The following is a 20503-nucleotide window of genomic DNA, read 5'->3' as shown; positions in this document are numbered from 1 at the left end:
TCATAAATGTTTACGAATACGGCCATGTAGCCGCTTTCCTTCATCCTCCTCTGTACACTGCCCCAACAAATTAAACCTGGCAGGCAGAGCAGCAACTGGCAACGCATTCTCTGCCGGCTTATCCACCACGAAGAGGAGGATGCTCACCATCAAAGAGGCTGCTTCCACACGCACACTCATGGAGAGGTCCCCAACCATCTGGCAGATCTTGGCAAAGGCATCATCCGCCAGCCGAATCTGCTCCTGGCTCTTGCGCACCTGCACGGGGCTGTGGGGGGAACAATACCACCAGGCTCTGTCACATTGCCCCAGACCACTGCTCACTGCTATTTGGCTGCGGCAGTCCACGCGACATCGCTCAAACAGAGCTGTATACAGAACTGTCCCACCCGACCTGAAACACTTGTCAGCCCAGTCACCCAAAAGGCATGTCCAATTGTAGAGATTTCTCTAAGCACACAAGCAAGGGCTCCATTGGTACTGCACCCCTGTTTCTTTCAGTGTCACCCTTGCCAGAGCGCTTAGATCACACCAGTCGGGAAACTCCACATCAAACAGTGACCAGTCCCAAAGGCCGCTTGCGAGGGCTTACAGATGGCAGCCAATAAAAGCTGTCAGTCGCCACTGGCTGCCATTAATCCTGTGAAGAGAGTTTCTTTCTTTATTTATTTTGCTTTCTTTGCCTCTTCAATCATCTCTCAGACTGTTACATCTATGGATTTTTAATGCATAAGTACTACTAGTCCCATTACGAGAAAAGCCGGCAGCGTGTGTGTGTGTGCTCGCAGATAGTACAGAAAATCCCAATGATGGCGGAAAAAATAGAATGCATCATCAAGCGGCCATGGGGGCTTTTGGATCTAACTGAGAGGACTTTCAGTTGTAACATGAAACATCAGTGAAGTTCTCTGGATTAATCCTGACCGCCCACTGGAAACACTGCATGTGAGCATTTTTGCATTTGATCTCCACTAAAACGAAGCTCCCAGCACAGGCACAGCAGTGGGCCAAATTGGTTCTGCAAAGAATAGCCTGGTAAAAGGGGATGCACAGGTGCGACCAAATGGTGAACAATAGTGGCCAGCCATTCTCAGCTTAATGGAGGCACAGCTATAGCAGTTTAAAAACAGAGAGAGGAGGAACGCCAATTGAAGCAAAAAGCCACTAGACAGAGAAAACAACTTTAAAGAACATATACTAACCATTCAAAGCACAAGCAGAGTAAAAACACAGCAATGCAACAACACAGTCAAGGTGCTAAAAACAAAGCAACACAGACCTACATACAGATCCATCTCAAGCATGCTTTAATTGTTCAGTGAAAAAGTGTCGTTCTGCTTGCATATATGAGTAGTGCTTTAAGAAGGGACCCTGGTCTTTGAAAAAAAATGTTTATTAATGAAGTCACAGTTATGAAATTTCCAGGCCACATGTAGTTTTGTGCGCTGATTCTGGATATGTCATTTAATTTCATGTAAAACAATTCCTTGAGCACTTGTGCAATTTTTATGCAAGTATTTTGGGAAAAATTTTGCAGAAAATTTGCTGCAATGCATTCACTGAAATGCATGCCATTGGGTTCTCTTGACACCAATGAATGCAATAAGGGTAAAATTATCATCCTGGCTATCATAGAACTTGAGTTATAGAGTTTTGAAGTTGTCACTTCAGAAATGAGAAGAAAAGTGTGTATTCCCGTTTGTGAAGTGGCAGCTTCAGTACCCTGTAACTCAAGTTCTATGATAGCCAGGATGATAATTTTACCCTTATTGCATCCCTTGGTGTCAAGAGAGCCCAATGGCATGCATTTCAGTGGGTTTCCTGCAGCAAATTTTCTTATATGCTCTCTCCAAAAGACGCATAAAATTTGCATCAGTGCTCAAGGAATTGTTTTACACAAAATTAAATGACATATCTAAAATCAGCTCACAAAAATACATGTGGCCTGAAAATTTCATTACTATATCTAGATTAATAAATTTTTTTTTCAAGACCAGGGTCCCCCCTTAAAGCACACAAAAAAAATCCTGCACAGCCACTTGCTCAAGCATGAGCAAGTGGCTGCAGTGTGCAGCAGCACACAGCATGAAAGAAACTACGACATGGAAAAATGCTGACAAGCTGCTTCCACAATGATCATATGGTTATGCTGTGCTTTGAGGAATCACACATGACAGCACCACACCACACACACTGAGCCGCCGTGAATAATTACAATAAACAAGATATGTCACTGTAGTGTAATATCATCTAATGGCATTCATTACAGGATGACTTTGGAAAACGCAATGCCCGCCAAGTAGTTGGCAAGGAATTTTCCAAGAGACACAGCAATGTTCCACTTTGCAAATCAGGCCTTGTTAGCCCGGGTCAGAAGGCAACTCAAGTGGGACAGAGCACTCACTTGTCGCCATGCACGTGGCTTATCACTTGCACCAGCTTCAGGGCAGCTATCCGCACACTCTCGTAGTCATCATTCAAGGCAGCTGCCACGTGCTCATACAGGTGCACATCCAGCTTCATGCCACGCTCGTGGAGCCGGTACTGCATGAAAAGAATCTGCTTAGGCTAGGCATCACTCAGCCATCCACCCAACCAAGGCTCAATGGCTGGACAATCGCACCAAATGCAAGCCTGAAACCAAAATTTTTCTTGTTGCACAAAGTTTCCTTCAATGCTAGCCTGGACTCAGGTCTTTCGAAGTTGCAAGGAACAGCACAAACAGCCAATCCCATAACCCATAACCTGTCTCCATAACCACTCCAGACACCGGCAATGAAAAGAGAGAACCATGCTCAGTTATGGTGTTTCGAAGAAAAGTGGCAACTGGCTACAAGCACAGCTATGTAATCTAGAAAGTCCAGTAAACAATAACAGGCTCCCACGTGACTATTTCCACCATGTATGAGAACTTCTCCAAGTATGTAAGTAGTACGATTTGGCAATGGCACAAGAACATACCTCAAACCCTCATAAAATACAGAAAAATACTAGGGCTGAGTGAATACTCGAACGTTTCAAATATCGAAGTGAATAATGTAGTATTCGATTCAAGTTTCGAAGCAAATAGCATTATTCAGAAACCTCAAATATTTTTGAACTTTTTAGAAGTTCTAGAATTCGCAAAAATGAGCTACTGGATGAAGCAATCGATGGTCTTATGTATACTCTGATGCTTCCGTGCAATCGCACCATTCTGGATGTCGGAAGGCGTCGTGCACACAATACGGCGCCCAGGTCTAGAAATGGGGCCTTTGACGGATGCACAGTTCGGCATGTCACCAATGAGAGCATGTAATGGGACAAAAGACCAGACAGACAACAGCCAAGATGTGACAGAGAACAAGCCGCAGCTGGAACTGCCCTGTGCTGGTGCATGGAAAGCCTGAAAGACGAAGTTGATGAAAAAGAGAAGAATGTAGAACTAAAAACATGAGTGAGGCAAGTGCTCCATTGGTGATAACTTTCGTATTTGTGGTGTCATGGGACACCAACTTTGAAGCCGGCGATACCTTGCTGTGTACACCCTTCGACAGTTGATATTAGATGAAAGGTGACCCGACACTTATTTTAGGTGTCACAATGAGAAAGCTGGCACTGCAAAGTACTTTGATCAGTGTTTGCCTTGTGTAGCATCACCATTTTCCAGCGCTCACGATCTTGCCATAGGGGTATGCCATCGCTGTGTTTCCCTCGCACCTTTTTGCGTGTTTAGACGAATGTACTCACTTCAGAAAGATCTCCATTTAAACCTTCTCACCAAGGATGGGTGCACCCCGCATCTTTATGCAGTGGTGCGTCTGGTAGTGCAAGAGGCCGTACTCACATTTCCATGCACTTCGTGCTGACCAAAGCTGACAATGCACCTCCATCTAGAGCAACACAGCACTTCGAGGTTGGTTTATGCAAGGAACCGCCACAGAACTTGCACGTACTGCGTCCTTTGATAGTACACGTACTGTGTCCTTTGATAGTACACATACTGCGTCCTTTGATAGTACACGTACTGCGTCCTTTGATAGGTGTACGGCAGCGTGGCACTTCAGGAGCATGTGGAGTGCCTTTGCTGATATCTTTAGACTTTAGTGTAATCATACGAAGACTCAGGCCATAGCCCTCTCTAGCAGCACTACGAGCGCACGATCAGGCATGCGCAGTGTGGTCACATGACCGAATGCCGCCCAAAAGAAGTCAGAGAAATTGCGGTGTCAGATGTGACCAGTCCGAAATTTCACTGTCCGCTAAATCTGTGAGCAATTTTTATATTTAAAATAAGCAGCATGTAAAGAATCGCATGGTAAGGGTTTGAGACTGTGATGCTATTCTGGCTTGCTGCAGTTTGAACACTGCCTAATGTAAGTTTGAAAGCATTTATTTTTATATTGTTTCATTCTTATTTTAGTTGTCTTAGTGAATTCTGCGAACCATGTCTTTTGGAGCAGGCTATGAAGCTCTAATGAACTGACCATTTTTTTTAACAACTACAATTCAAATCACAAACTATTCGCTTCGCTTCGAAACTATTCGAACAAAATTCCTATTCGCTTGATATTCACTTCAAACTGAAAATTCACTATTCGCACATGCCTAAAAATAGCCCTCAGCTCTCATTACAATCAGCCAAAGTGCTAACGATTTCTATCGCTCTCACCATAGGGCTCACGTATGGTTAGAAAACTATGAGGTCTGCTGAATGGTCATGCCACTGGTGGCATTCAAACAGCTAAATGCGGTGGAGAAGGGAAAAGGTGGAAACAGGCAACAGCAGCTGACCATGGCCTGGAAGGCCTCAGTGCGGACGCGAGGGTCCTGGTGGCGGCTGTAGTCACTGAGCAGGGCAGACAGGGCCTCCGGCCGCCCATCCGTGGGCAGCAGGTCGCTGAGCAGGCGCAAGCACTTGCACTGCACCCGGTGGTTGCTGTCCAGCAGCGCCTGCCTCGCCAGCTGGGTGGCCCGCTGCTGGATGCGCTTGTCGCCAGCCGGCAGCCGCCCCACACAGTGCAATGCGTCAACCAGGGAGGCCAGCACAGCATGCGATGTCTCCGCCTTGAGCAGTGCGGCCAAGTCCTCCAGCGTGGCAGCCGGGTCCAGGCCCTGGCTGCTGGCCAGCTGTCCCAGCACTGAGGCCAGCTTGGCCCGAGCCACGGCCTCCCGCTCCGACGGAAAGTGCTCCAGCAGGGAACGATACACACTCTGTGTCTCTTCCGGCTGCAGCACAGTTCTCACGGTCACTCTACCATATTGCAATATTACCGAGCAATAAATGTTTAATAAAGCATGCTATTTAGGTAAGAACATGCAAATTTTTCATGTTGTGATAAAGCTTACACACACACAAGCATTCCTCAGCCCAACAATACCGCTTGGTTATCATGCGTCTTCAACTACTAAATGCAGTAGTACATGGGTAATAGGGCCATCATGGAATACACTAACTCGTCAGTATGCCTGCTTCGTTAATCATTATAAAAAGAAATTCAGCACCCTTTTTCCACCATAAAAGCGTTCAGAGAAAGAAAAAGAAGAGAGCACTGCTGCTACCAAAGTTTTCTTCAAGCAAATAAACTATGAACAAAGGCAAGATGTACAACATGCTCTGTGCAATGTTCACTGACATCCCAGCTCTAAATTGCTTTGGACGACATTCAGTTCAAGTGACATTGGCACTTTGCAAGCAGCTGCCAAAATCGCACTACAAATCAATACTTTCACTGGAGTTACTTTTCATCAATGCAATAATAATTAGCACCAAGGAAAGGAAAGATGTCACTCAGGGTGGGCACCTGAGCTACGCTGTGAGAAATGGGGTGAAAGGGGTGGGAAGGAGGGAAAGAGGAAAGTCACTACAGTGGAGGGTGCTGGATTAATTTCAACCTCAGGGGGCTCTTTAACATGCACTTAAATCGCACAGCACATGGGTGTCCTTTATATTTTGCTTCCACCAAAATGCGGCCACAGCGGCTAAGATGTGATCCCATGTCCTCTAGGGCAATAACGGAGGATACAGAAACCACATCTGATAGATATCAAGAATAAGACCTACACAAAGAATGACAGACAAACCAAGTGCATTTATCTGTCGTTCTTCCTGTTAGTCTTGTGTTCTTAGTATCCGTCTGGTGCAGTTTCTGTACAATGTCCTCCAGATAAAGGCAAATAGATGGATTGGGGCAACTGTAAGAGTTCATGTCCTGAAATTTAGTTTGAAGAATTTCACGCACCAAGAATAGTGCTGCACACCACATCACTTATTAGGTTCTACATAACAGAAAGGCAAACATTGCTTTGTGACACACATTTGCTGGGTAACATAAGCACTACGGTTGCTATTGGTGACATGCCCAGAAATAAACAGCCTGACAATGTGAACATCACACAATTATGCAGCAGGACATGGAAAAGGCGGCCTGCTAGTACTATCGGCTGGAAGATGAAAGAAAATGCTTTTTGTATACTGCATACACAATTTTTCATATTGCCGTGTTTAACTCTGACTGCCCTCGTACAATAATGACACAATAACACAACCACAAGATGTACTCCAGAGTGAAACTCTACATTTACTTCTGAGTCGTGACCTAAACAGTCATTGTTTTTGCACTGCAGTGTGATGTATTGCTTGTATATCATAGGACTAAACTTTCGGTTGTCGTGTTTATATAATTGCGATGTTTTTACATTTCTGTTTCTTCATAGTTTCTTGGTGGCATTGTAAATTTTTTTTTAATCCACCCCCTGCTATGGGATACCACTAGGTATATCACAGGGTGTCAACTCCGGCCATGATGCCATCACTGAATGTGAACACTAAGTCTAAGATGGCAATTCTGAAATATGCATTCGAAACTAAGCATTAATTGGTTTCGTTTTCTCGACCGCGGAGATTTGGCAAGGGAGAGAGGGGGCCTTTTTCATGAGTCTTCAAATTTAAGTGCAGTTTTGGACAAACTAAGTTTTTGTGGTTACTGATAAAAGCAGTCGAAATGAGTCTTCAGACCTCCCACAAAACACCCCCTCCCAACACTTCTTTGCTGAATCTCCATGGAGATGGCGCCACCAGTACATGCAATCGCTGTGAGAACAGCTTGTTTGGTTTTTTTCGACGCTGCAGATGGTGCAAATATCTGACTTTTTATCAATTCAGGTAAGTACTTCGAACGAATGAGGTATAAAACAGTTCTGCCGACCAAATGCCATTTCTGTGCGAAAGTCGAGCTCTAACCATTCACCGGTTTAGCTGACAAAAGCATTCTATGGCAGGCGTTTAACTGTGGAAAGTTCGTATAAGAGAAAGACACACAACTGCGCTGAACTATGAACATTACTCAGCATTATTACTAATATTATTACTGACATTACTGTTGATAATATTATCAATATTACTCAGCAATGTTTTGACATTCAAGACTAGTAGAAAAACCTAAACTTGAATTTTTGTTTCTTTCCCATTTTAGCCTACCCAGTGTTCTTAAGGTCTGCATTAAAAAGACTGCCACCCTCATGTTAACAAATTGGCTTTCAAGGATGTGAAATGTACAAACATTTCACCAGGAACAAAAAACTGTCAAGAGTCATAACACACTTTTCTGAAGTAAGAGTGCATTCAAGGTGTAAAATGACAAGGCATCTGTGTCTTATCACTATGAAACGTGGAGAAAGTATCACATATGGCCTAATCACGGTAGGCAAATTCAAAAAACGATTTCAACCACTGTGACATGAAACATTAATGAATTCAACTAAGACCAAGGTCCTTGACCAAAACTAAAGTGTTATTGACCAATAAATGAGGGAGATAGTTGGGAAGGGATCAGCTATTCACCAGCTGCAGAAAAAAGTGAAATGCTTTGGTGAAGAGTCCATAGTCCCTGAAACGCAGGAGTCGCACAAAAAGTAATAACTCGTTCATCCAGGTCTGCGGATCGAACCCGGGACCATCGCTGTTCGTTCTCAGCTGTGGACTTTCCAAGACACAATCTCGCTGTTTTTGAACAATATTACTGTTGCAACGCTTAACGCGCATATGCGAAAGCTGCTTGTTATGGGGGGGCCACCAACGCTGCAGACGACACGGATTTATAGTTAATTTTGATCAAATCAGATAAGTACTTCATCCAAACTTGGTACTTGAAAAGCACGACCGTCGTATGTCATCTCTGCGTCAAATTCCAGTTCGAACAAGCGAGAGGTTTAATCGAGGGAAGCATCTTACAGTGCGCGCTTAGCGTTGCAACAAACCGTCGGTCACGGTTAAATGTTTAAACGACACAGTCCGTGCGTTGAACAGAAGAGGTTACTGCACCAGGGGCAATACCTGGGTGGGCAGGCATTCTGATAGTTGAATCAGCATCATAATCACATCCGACGAACTGCCCGACTGCAGGACTTCTGCGACATCGACTGTTCTCTGCGGCGCCGGCTTCTTGGATATGCATAGCTTCTTCAGCGGTTTTGGCGGCTCCTCCTGCGTTAAAAACGACGTCAAACAAATCGCACGCTAGAGTACTCAGAGATCAAGAGCTTGCCTGTAAAACTTGGCTGAACTCTGCCAACGCTCGTTTCTTCAACACTGCCGCCATCGTTTCGTGCTTTAGGTCTTCATGTCACTCATTAGTCCTGTGGAGTATGTAGTCAATTTCTCCATGAGCGTATCACCACAAAGCGTTTTCTCAAGTTTCTGTAATGTACTGTGCTTCGCTCTAGCGGCGAACAATGATTTTTTATTCTTGGAGCGAGAGCTAGAGGGACTGAGAACGAGAGTTCGAAAGCCGTCATTTAAAGTTTGTGTGCGAGCAAATGTCCACTTGAGGCAGGATGGAAATAACTGACAACAATCTGAGTACGCTTGCCTCTTACCTTCAGCAGACGCTGCAGGCGGACGCGACGACGCGGCGCAATGCGGAGAAATTTCTCGAGACAGTGGAGGTGAACCAGAACTACCCGGTTCTGCTGCTGCACCTCGTGGACAAAGCCGACGTCGAGTTGATGGTTCGCGTGGCCGGCGCGATTGCATTCAAGAACTACGTTAAGCGCCACTGGGCGGTTCCCGAGGACGGTAGCGACCGGGTGCACCCGAGCGACCGGGCCGCCGTGCGGGAGATGGTGGTGGGCCTCATGCTGCGCAGCCCCGAGCAGCTGCAGAAGCAACTTAGCGACGCCGTCAGCATCATCGGCCGCGAGGACTTCCCCGCGCGCTGGCCCAACCTGCTGCCCGAGATGATCGGCCACTTCCAGAGCGGCGAGTTCCACATTATCAATGGCGTGCTGCGCACCGCGCACTCGCTCTTCAAACGCTACCGCTACGAGTTCAAGTCTCAGGAGCTGTGGACCGAGATCAAGTACGTTCTGGACAATTTTGCCAAGCCCTTCACCGACCTGTTCGTGGCCACCATGGAGCTGGCCAAGACGCACGCGAGCAACCCCACCGCCCTGAAGGTAATATTCAGCTCTCTGGTCCTCATCGCCAAGGTGTTCTACAGCCTCAACTACCAAGACCTGCCGGAGATATTCGAGGACAACATGGAGATTTGGATGACGCACTTCCTCGCCCTCCTGACAGCGGACAACAAACTCCTGCAGACCGAGCAAGACGAAGAGGCGGGGCTGCTGGAGCAGCTCAAGTCCCAGATCTGCGACAACGTGGGCCTGTACGCACAGAAGTACGACGAGGAGTTCCAGGCGTACCTCCCGGGCTTCGTCACCGCTGTGTGGCACCTTCTGACAACCACCGGGCCGCAGGCCAAGTACGACATTCTGGTCAGCAATGCCATACATTTCCTCTCCGCTGTCGCTGAGCGACCCCATTACAAGCAGCTCTTTGAAGATGCCAGTGTGCTGAGTTCTATTTGTGAGAAGGTAATAATACCAAACATGGAGTTTCGTGCAAGCGATGAAGAATTGTTTGAGGACAACCCTGAGGAGTATGTGCGCAAGGACATTGAAGGCTCGGATATTGATACTCGACGGCGTGCAGCATGTGATTTGGTGCGTGCTTTGTCCAAACACTTTGAGCAGAAGATCACCAGTACCTTCTCTCAGTACATAACAGCCATGTTGCAACTGTTTGCCAAAGAGCCAGCACGGAACTGGAAGAACAAAGACGTTGCCATCTATCTCGTCACATCCATGGCCGTCAAAGCACAGACTGCCAAGCTGGGCACCACACAGACCAGCTCACTTGTCAATGTTGTAGACTTCTACCAGGAGTTCATTGCCCCAGACCTTCAAAACCAGAACCTGACTGAGTTCCCAGTACTGAAGGCCGACGCAATCAAGTACTTGATGGTGTTCCGAAACCAGCTGCCAAAGCAAGTGATTCTTCAGAGTCTGCCCCATGTGGTACATTTGTTCCTTGCTCCAAGCTATGTAGTCCACACTTACGCTGCCAGTGCCGTGGACAAGTTGTTCACTATGAAAGACCCACAGGGGAAGGCTGTGATCACAGCCTCTGACGTGGGGCACATTTCGGAGCAGCTGCTGAAGAACATGTTCCAGTCCTTCAACCATCCAGGATCTGCAGAGAATGAGTACACCATGAAGGCAGTGATGCGCACCTTCTCCCTGCTGCAGGAGAACATACTGCCATACCTCAGCCAGCTGCTTCCCACTCTGACGGCTAAGCTGGTGCAGGCCAGCAAGAACCCCACAAAGCCTCACTTCAACCACTTCCTGTTTGAGACACTCAGCTTGTCCATCCGGATTGCCTGTGGGAAGGACCCATCGGCCGTGACAAGCTTTGAGAGCAGCCTCTTTCCAGTGTTCCAGGACATTCTCCAGCAGGATGTCCAGGAGTTTGTCCCCTACGTTTTCCAGCTCCTGTCCCTCATGCTCGAGTGCCACGGCTCGCCAGTGCCAGACCCGTACATGGCCCTTTTTCCCTGCCTGCTTGCTCCGGTGCTTTGGGAGCGGCCAGGAAACATTCATCCCCTAGTCCGTCTGCTGCAAGCCTTCATAGAACGTGGGGCAGCCCAAATTCTTGCTGCTGACCGCCTCATGGGACTGCTTGGTGTCTTTCAGAAGCTCATTGCTTCCAAAACGAACGATCATGAAGGATTCTACATAGTGCAGAGCATTCTTGAACACATGAGTGCTGATGCGGTGGGTCAATACATCAAGCAGATTTTCTTGCTCCTCTTTCAGCGGCTGCAAAGCTCGAAGACTACGAAATTTGTGCGAGGCTTGCTGGTCTTCTTTAATCTGTATGTGTACAGGTATGGTGCACCTGCCCTCATCTCCACAGTGGACAGCATCCAGGCTAAGATGTTTGGCATGGTGCTGGAGCGGCTGATCATCGCCGATGTCCAAAAGGTCACGGGCCAGATGGAACGGAAGATCTGCGCTGTTGGCATTATCAAGCTCCTTACAGAGGCTCCCGCCCTCATCGAAGGGGAGTATGCGCAGTTTTGGGGCCCCCTGCTGCAGGCGCTGATCGACCTCTTTGAACTGCCCGAGGATGACAGTGTGCCGGACGATGAGCACTTTGTGGAGATTGAGGACACGCCGGGCTACCAGACGGCCTATTCACAGCTGATCTTCGCGGGCAAGAAGGAGCACGACCCGTTCAAGGGAGCCATCCCCGATGCTCGGCTGCATCTGGTACAGAGCTTGCAGAAGCTGTCGGCCGCCTATCCTGGCCGCCTGGTTCCTCTCATCAATAGCTCTTTGCAGCCAGCAGCCAACAACTTTTTGCAGCGCTATTTTCAGATGGCCAATGTGCAGCTTTCGTGAGAACAGTGTGTTGCATAGTGCAGTGAGCATTGAACAGTGGCCCCGTTTGGATTGAACAGAGTGTGTGGCACCTACACCTTTTGTGCAAGGGTGTGCGAAGACTTTCATGATTGTTTCCAGCCACTGTTTTGCACCAGCTGCTATGTGCAAGATGTAGCACAGTCTGCATGCTTGTTACTTGCTGATAGCCCGTTGCATCAGATGTGAAGTCCCTGAATCCCAGCCTATTCTTATCATGGCTGAACGATTTGGTTTTGTAATAGCCTCTTTTTGAACCCTGCTAAAACCAAGCATTTGTTGACATGTCTGCTTGTTTATACTTACTTGCCACTTGAGGAAATGGGCAGATACTCTGCCAAACGGTCCATGTGCATGAGATGGACTTATCTGTTAATCAGTCAGAGTGCAAACCAAAATTGTAGCCCGACTTCCAGAATGAAAAAAAAAGTTAGCCATGTTATCACTTCTTACAGTAAAGTTGATTAGTTGAAAGCCAGTAATGGAACTGCAAGAGAAGGAGTTAGGCCATGCATGTGGCCTATTGCCACACCCACGTGTGGATTATACATTGATGTATGGTTTCCTGCACCAGCCAAACAGTGTACACCCTGCTTCACGATCTTTGGTTGTGCAGGTGAGGTGCGACTATGGTGCACATACCTACCTACAGCGTCAATCAGCAGCAGGTTCCAGCTTGGTGTCAGCAAACCACTCCTCAAAGAAAAAAAAAAATCCTTTTCATGTCCAGGGGGAAGGAGGGCACAGAAGTGCTAGGAACATTTCAGAGAAGGCACTATTTGAAACTGTAGAGGAGTCCATAGAGCAAGCTTTTGGGAGTGGCGCTATGACGGCGCTCTCTCTTGTAACAGCAATGCACACAGTATGGTTAATTTTGTTGTCCCCAATCTGTTCTGCATGAACCACTTTTGTTGGTGCAAATCTAATGCAACATGAGGAAACTTTTATATGCGTCCCAGTAGCCAGTTCAAGAATAGATAATGATAAGCAGAGTGCAGTAGGAAGAGCAAACCTGCCGTCCCAGGAACGGGAGGGGGGATGCGATGAGGTTGCACTGGTTTCCTGCTTAGAGACACTATTTGTTAAGTCGGTCTGCGAAAATGGGAAAACAGTTATATTATGCATTTACCTGGGCAGGGTTATATTTGAAGGAATAGGAAATGGAAATATGCTAATTAGAATATGAGCCCTGCGCATGGAGGAAAGAAAAGGCGCATGCGATGCATGCAAGCTGCGTGCCAAATTTGCTTCTTTCTGGAAGCTGCGAGCTGTTTGGACAGAGAAATTAGCCAGTTTTTACGTCTGCACCTGTCGCTCAATCGATGCAGCAAGTTCAGAAAAGGGACACTGAGGACGAGCTGAAGTTGGCTGCATCAACTGATTACAGCACTCTAAAGACTGAAAGACCACTCTAACCGAAAACGGAGCTTTTATTAGAAAAAAATACAGGCGTTGCCATCACCGGATGATTTCGCTAGTGAACTGCGTGTGTCGACATGGAATTTGGTGTGCAGGCTATGCTACACTACAATTCACTTCAAAACGGTAGCAACAGTCCTTGCTGTAGATGTCTTGAGTTTGAATCGATGGGCAGGAAAATTTTTTAATTAATTTTCTTAGCCATAAGTGCGTCTTTTGCTGCCAGACAAACATTAACCTACCCAGAAAGAGCTAGAAAATGAGTTTTTACTGAGAATAGTAATTCGATGGAGAGGCCTTCAGTGTCCCTTTAAAGGGCCCATGACCAGATTTGGACACTGCTTATACACAAGCCCAGTTCATAGATCGGGCTGTTAAGATGGCCTTTGCACAAGTACAGTCAAGCCGCAAACACGTGTAAGCTATACTTTTCTACTTTTTAGAAAGACAGTTTTTTACAGCTGGTTTAGTTCAAGAATACGTAATCGGGTAGATACACAGGTAAAATGTTTTGTTCGCAGACTCCATTCGTGTTTTATTCCAGCCTGACTGTATGTACTTATAGCTAGAGACCTTTAGTGTAGTGTGTACCACAGTACATGCTATGTGCACAGGCAGATGGCACCAGCACATGGTAGCATGTGGCACCTCAGGACGATCTGCACATGCTCTTTGGTGACATGCAGTACATGCTGTCACCACAGTTGCCAATGCATGCATGCAGATGGCAGCAGGTGCCTGCACCTAGCCCGTTGGCAGCATCTGCACATGGGCATTGGTGACCGCAGTAAGGATGGTAAGAGGTGCCAGACCTCTGTGGTGATCCTTCTCTTTTTTTCCCTTTCGCTCCATTCTTACCCTGACGGTATGGTCAGTGCTCACGCAAAACCACACCAGCTCTGAGGTTCCTCAGAAGCAAGAACCTCCTTTCCAGATACTCCTTTTCATATGGTGTCTTGGGGCATATTCAAAATACTCCAGTGTGTCCACTAGAGTTGCCAAGGATATTTATGGTTCCAGTATTTTAAAATGCAGGCTCTGCAGCACAAATGCAGATATGATGCAAAACAAAGTCTGAGCCACCAGTGTGAAAGGGCTGTCGTTTTAATGCGTCCATGAGTATACAAAGGAGAGCGCGAGACCGAACACAGAAAATGCCTGCTGCCGAGTGATTACAATGAGCGCGGTGAGACTAGCGACGCGCTATGACGACGACGACTAGTGCAGTAGAAGACTAGGACTGGGGCGGCAGTGCAGTCAGGGTCGGCGGCGGCGCCCCACGGTCCCGGCCGCGGCCTCACTTGTAGTAGTTCCTCCGGTCCCCGGGAGGCATCTGCAAGTGGACACACGCACCGGGTCACGTGGGCGCCGCCTCTCCCCGGAGTGCACCCTGCCCCCACCACCACCATCTCTCGGCACTGTGGAGGAAGGGCGCACTCCTTGCACACAGCCCTGGAATCCCACTCCACTGCACTGAGCGTCTGCTTGAAAAACGAGCAGATGCAACCAGTCATCTGCTCTGGTTTTCCAGATTCTCACACTAGTTACCTTACACTGAGGTGCCACAGTGTAGCCAGTATTGGGGCCCCAAGCGTACTCATTCTGTGATGTTCTTTCATTGTAGCTGTCTACAGAAAATCCTGGCTCAGCAATATATGTAATTAACACAAGTTACTTTGCTGTCCTCAAAGTGATTGGACTGAAAGCTTTATAGTGCTAAGTGCAAGCATTTTTCTGCTGTTTCAAGTGAGGTGCTGTGCCTTTATGTTGTGGCAGTTTGGCACAGGGATAACCTGACTGCATCGTCAAACAGCATGATTTCTCACACGACAGAAGTTATTCCACCAAGAAATACCAGTGCGGCAAATGGGCCACTATTTGTACTGTTACAGAGAAAGTAGAAGAGCATATAGCTTGCCCAAAGCCCACAATGCAGCCAGCAGTCACAAAATTTCTATGATGGCAGTGTGCACGAGAACGCCAAAGAGCTTAATGTCACAACTGTGCACTCATTCTTTAACAGTTTTGCCCTCAGCACTTTGCAAGCAATGTCCTCAAGTAGCATGAAGTTTCGTAAATTGGGGTTTGTTGGTTTGCATACCACCAATACTTTTGCAGAGACATGCTTGAAGGCAAGGTTTAGCCATTTGTCATAACATGGTGCATACACTCGCTCACAAGCATACCATGCCAGACTCGATAGATGTGCTCAAACACATGGAAAGAGCCTGTGATTGAGTAAGAAGCAACCAATCATTCTGATGGGCAAAAGCTGGAACAATGAAATTGGTAAGCTATACTTCGAGCCTACTTAGGTTGCAACTATTTCCCCCCCCCCCCCCCCCCTTTCAGCATTAAAGAAGCCAGTATTTAAGGTATGGGGCCACTTTTTATGGAAGTTAGTTCAGCTGAGGATATAAATTTCACTCTCTCCTCAACAAACACAAATTTTGGCATCTCATTCGAGTAGTGAGACACTGGAATGTGTCTCAACACCTTGCTGTGTTTTTCTATGACTGGCAATGTGGTAAATATACTAATAGCGCCAGAAGACTACAGGATGTGGAATCACAAGAACTGCAAATTGCCACACACACTCGGGAGTGGGCAAATATGCTGCGTGAGTTGTGCATACAAGTCCAAAATGGGACATGACTGCTTTTACAAGGAATGCAAGAGTCAAAATTATTCTTGGATCTAACATAGTGCAAAAGCCACAACTCGCGAACGAAGTGCAGCTACAACAAATGCAGTGGCAGCAATGAAAGCAGATGTAAAAGGAAAAAAAGTGGTAGGGTTTTAACACACCTAAACTGAGTAGACGTGTGTAAGCATGTGTTTAGCCTGGTTGTCTCATGCTTTTGCTTTGCTGAGTCATCGGCACGTCTCGCGACGATATTAGACTCGGGGTTTAGCTCTGATCAAGGTTAAGCTAATCTGATCTGTTTGTGCCACAGATGGAGTTCATGACGATGATGTGCAATGCACAGCACGAAAGTGTGTTACAGTTTAACAAGAGGCATGATCGGCTGCGGCAATAGCACAGCACCGGCGTGCAGTGGCCAGCAAAGCTGATCTGCATGGGTTCGAAACCCAGTCGCCACAATAATTATTTATTTCTGCATGGGCTGTTGCTATGCTAGGTTTTGCCAAGGTCACCAAGGTCAAGCTTCGCACAAACTCGGTGAAACAGTTAGACCTCTTGAAGTATTTCTCTCGCACTAGAATTGAGTTTTGGGCAGTTGCTTCTTGAAGTGAACGGTCACACTGCCAAAATTTATTGAGTGATTAAGTTTATGCTGCTTCACTGGATGCCATCACACGTACAGAACTGGCATACAAATTTTCATCAACAAGCATTCATTTACTGAAATATTAGCCATGCTATAGCACAAAATGGGCCAAAGCTAAGTTCTTAGCCAAAAATACAAGGGGCATTCAATAGGCTTTGCTTTCTGGCCTGTAACTTTTTTATTAATGATGCAATGGAACGATGTTACATGTAAATGAAGGTTGCTGATGACATCGATAGTGCAGAGCACTGGACTTGGAGAGCGCACCCTTCAGATGTTCCTTCCTGTTGGGGAACGGGCACAAATCCAACAGTGCTAGCTGTAGGCTGCAAGATGAGCGAGCTTCTTCCCACCAGATAAAAATCTAAGGCAAAACTTATTGAATGCCCCTTATTAATGGTAAGTTTTGAAGTCAAAATGTTGGTTACAAGGTTAAAATGATGCAAGATAGAAATGTGCTTGTTTTGTTGTCACATTCAAACAAATTTGCATGCTTAAGGAATGTTAAAATGCTCTTGCCTTATAAAATCATTTAAAAGTGGCTTCATACCCCAGGTGTGCAGTAGCACATATGACATATCAGTACCAACAAAGTGATAAACTGTAAATATAAGATGAGCCAACAGTACAGTGCTGACTAGATTACCAATGATGTAAATGCACACACTCAAACAAAGCAACAAAGAATATATTTACAACACTCGCTGATGTGTGCAATGAATAAGGTCGAAAATCTGCTTTGTGCCATGATAGATGCAGCTTGGTACGGTTCGGTGTCAAAATTCATTCACGCTTGACTGTGAATATAGCAGGCTGTGACGGATGGCCTGACACAACAAATGTTTTTAAGCTAATGGCAATACCTATAGCTAGATGAATCTGGCAAAAAACCTGCACAAGAAATACACACACTTGTCACCTTTCCTGTGAAGTCGTCCCAAGTTAGGTGGCTCAGCCTACCTAACAAATGAGCGACCATAAACTATATGAGAGATCTACACTGGCACCCTCTTACAGTTTGCTCATTTTCTTGTGACAACCGACAGCTGCTGGAAGACAGCCTGCAATACATAAGCTATTGTGGTTGGTTCTTCATTCAAAACTGCTCATGCAAACACAAGCACTGCGCAGGGCGGCATCAGCATGTGTGAGAGTTCATCACGGGCCGCCCCCAAGTACATGCAGCTGACAAATGGTGACGTCCTTGCTGTGGGCTTCTGCCTGCGTGCACCGAGCAGACCAGTCTGCAAGCTGGTCCAAAGAAGGCAGCAACCAGATTTTGGGCACCTGGAGATGGCTCACACGGGCAGGCTCTCAACGAGAAGGCAGTTGTGCAGCTTGTGTTCAGGGCACCGATGGCGAGGGGGTCACTTATTGCTACCTCTGGCACTAGGCTTCTTGGGCTTCATCGCGACGCTGCAGGGAGATGCAGTAAATCCCCACAATTGCGGATGCATCTGGCTTCACCTGGCGGCTGTGTATGGCCCGACATGTCCTTGCAGAGCGGTGTCGTCTGTGTGCAAGGATGCAGTCACCACCTTGCCTTTCCCACTTTCATTGCACTGGTCAGAAGGAGTTGCTACCACTGTCGGGGCACAACCAACTTCATTTGCTGCCCCTTATGGCACACACAGGAGTGATCGTCATGCAGCGACATAAAATATGGCCACATTATGAACGCTTATTCTACACTGTTTGATGAGGCTAAACACTTCCGTGCCAATGTTTAACACCACCAGAAGCAGACCATGCATGCTTCAGCTGCATGGAGAACACTTGTGGGAGAGTTGGACACCAAGTTCAGAGGTGCACCGGAGCCGTGAAGCACACTGGATGTGACTCGAGGGAAATACATGCTTCGGCAGGTGTCAGCACTACTGAGCGCATGTAGCGGAAGAATCTGCACTATCGGTAAAACGCACAGCCAGACATGTAATAGCACTTCTTGTGTAAATAAGTTACCAGCTGAAGAGAAAGAGCAACTAACGGTTGCATGGACGGGAGTCATTGGCGCTCACACATCATAAGGTGTCATCCCCATGCAATGGCCCTTTGTCGTTTTCCTCTGGGTACGCTCTGAATGGAGGTCTGATGCTGCTTCGCAAAGAATCAAAAGAAGAACTACAGCTGGACTGTCTACACTTAAAGCGCCTGCAGAGGAGAGCTGCTCATACAAATCGGACACCAAACTTAACCACTGCAGTTTGATGCACAATGGGCCATATCAGTGACATGTTTGGGAGTTTTAAATGCAGCTTTAAGGTTACTGCATTCATGTGGACACATATAGCATTGTGTAAAAACCACTTCTTTTCCTTATAAGAGCTGCCTAAACCAATAAGCAGTCACAGTCTTCAATAAACACCTGTCTGACGTTCGAAGGTTCTGGTCTTTGAAGCAACTGCTAACACTACTCGCATCCGATTTACAATGTATATATGCAGGCGTTAGTCGTGACAACACAGCCAGCATAACATCCCAAAAGTTGCTTTTACACACCTTACAGTCATAAGCAAAGACCCCACATACTTTTACAGCATTCATGCCTCCACAAGCAAAATGCAGAAACATAGTGATGGGCTTCACCTGACATCATGACGGCAGTTTCCTGGCTGGCAAGCTGTTGCCTTGCACCTTTGCACAATTGGACAGTTTCATGCCTTTGCTTTCTACACCATGTAGAGACATGCAGCTTCCTTTGATCTATTTTTGAAAAACCATTTGCAGGCACGTTTTGTGGGCCTTGTTAATGTAACTACCTTGGGGCTCGTCAGCAAAAGCAAGCTGGAATTCTCAAAACATGGTGCCACAAAAAGAGAATGAAAAGAAGAGCACAGAGGACCAGAAAGGTGCAACTGGCTGCCATGAAGAAGGTGATACTGTAATAGCCTTCCATTTTTGCAGCTCGTAACATCGTATCTTGCATGCTGCATGAAAAGCTCCCACCGGCAGTGAGGGATAAGCAACCTAGCTCCGACGCACATGCCCCCTAGCACACTAAGCTGCTCTTTGGGTATAACAGTTTGCGTAGCACGATGATACGCAAAATGCCTCGAAGGCAGAGCACATGCACTGTGTTGTACGGGTGCTATAGTCCTCGGCAGCAGCCCATTTGACTATGGCCGCCTGTGGCAAGGGGAGAAGGTGCTACACCTTGTACTCGGGGAACTTTTTCTTGGGCCGGGTGCGACGTGGCGGTGGGCCGGGCAGCAGCATCGGTGGTGGCCGGAAGGCGGCCGTCTCCTCCAGGGAGCCCGACTCCTCCGACGGTGGGCTGGGCAGGGCACCACCGGCAGGGAAGGCCAGTGGCAGTGCCTCCTCGCTCGCCGACCGCTGCCGCCCGGCCACGGGTGGCTGCGACGCACCGCCACCGTATGGGCCTCCGCCACCTGCCTCCTCGCTCTCCTCGTCGTCTTCATCATCGTCTGGCTGCGCATACGCATCCTCGAGCAGGTAGCGCAGGCCGTACGGCGAGCCCCCATCCAGGTAGTGCCGATCAGCCTCCGGCTCGCTCAGTCGCTCCGACCCGCTCGGTTCCAAGGGGCCTGCTGCACCAACCACACACACATGCTTTGCCACAACATGCCATTAACGGGAGAGTCATGTTTGAAAAGATGGGCACGTATGTGTCAGGGAGAGGTAAGCTGTGCTTTTTGGTACGATGAATGCTCTGGAAGTTGCTATTCCTAAGTTCACCCCACGCCACTGATCATTTGGCTGAGAAAGCGACTGCCAGTGCAAGTGGCCATGGTGGTACACAGGTCAAATTATCAATAGAAAAACCAATTTGCATATAAATGAGTTTTTAAATGCTTAGTATTTATGGGCCTAATCTTGGTGCTTTCTGATGTCTGGTGTAGCATCGATAGAGTACAATATAACCCAGGCGGTCCTGAAAAAGCAAAACAAGAGGAAGATGAAAAGACAAAATCGATCAGGACAATCTGTCGCTGCTCCACAGTAATGTCACGGGACAGAAGATGACAACATGGGCAGTGTCGTGGTACAGGGTGCTCGTGTTATGCCCACCACTCGTGTATCAGAAC

At 47.2% G+C, this 20503-nt stretch overlaps 3 protein-coding genes across 8 annotated transcripts in view; 1 reads left to right on the top strand and 2 right to left on the bottom strand.

Annotated features, from left to right (window-relative positions):
* Positions 1–19749, bottom strand: part of IntS4 (integrator complex subunit 4) — a 33193-nt gene extending 13444 nt beyond the window's left edge. Inside the window, exons 1-6 of the mRNA XM_089543102.1 lie at positions 19611–19749; positions 8526–8616; positions 8315–8464; positions 4774–5208; positions 2405–2544; positions 148–268 (exon numbers count right to left, since the gene is read on the bottom strand). Of these exons, the coding sequence (XP_089399228.1) occupies positions 148–268; positions 2405–2544; positions 4774–5208; positions 8315–8464; positions 8526–8579 (900 nt within the window). The 5' untranslated portion in view covers positions 8580–8616; positions 19611–19749. The remainder of the gene's footprint in view (positions 1–147; positions 269–2404; positions 2545–4773; positions 5209–8314; positions 8465–8525; positions 8617–19610) is intronic.
* On the top strand, positions 8746–12030 carry Cse1 (chromosome segregation 1). The gene has a single exon (XM_089543101.1). It carries the CDS (start codon positions 8815–8817, stop codon positions 11725–11727), a length of 2913 nt encoding a protein of 970 aa, XP_089399227.1. The 5' UTR covers positions 8746–8814; the 3' UTR covers positions 11728–12030.
* The window catches only part of mmd (disintegrin and metalloproteinase domain-containing protein mind-meld), a 45536-nt gene continuing 39285 nt past the window's right edge, over positions 14253–20503 (bottom strand). For 3 of the 6 annotated variants that reach the window (XM_089543095.1, XM_089543099.1, XM_089543100.1), the window contains 2 exons: positions 19609–20005; positions 14253–14497 (listed from right to left, as the gene is read on the bottom strand). In XM_089543095.1, coding sequence (XP_089399221.1) covers positions 14422–14497; positions 19609–20005 — 473 coding nt within the window. In that variant the 3' untranslated portion in view covers positions 14253–14421. The remainder of the gene's footprint in view (positions 14498–19608; positions 20006–20503) is intronic. The other 3 variants (XM_089543098.1, XM_089543096.1, XM_089543097.1) reach the window with 3 other exon arrangements.

Source organism: Amblyomma mixtum, chromosome 5 (genome assembly GCF_055824585.1).
Source record: "Amblyomma mixtum isolate Tamu chromosome 5, ASM5582458v1, whole genome shotgun sequence".
NCBI lineage: Eukaryota > Metazoa > Arthropoda > Arachnida > Ixodida > Ixodidae > Amblyomma > Amblyomma mixtum.
This window is presented reverse-complemented; position numbering and strand designations above follow the sequence as displayed.

Excerpts from the sequence above, each read along its gene's own strand:
- Cse1 (XM_089543101.1), top strand. The coding sequence starts at position 8,815 with ATGGAAATAACTGACAACAATCTGAGTACGCTTGCCTCTTACCTTCAG.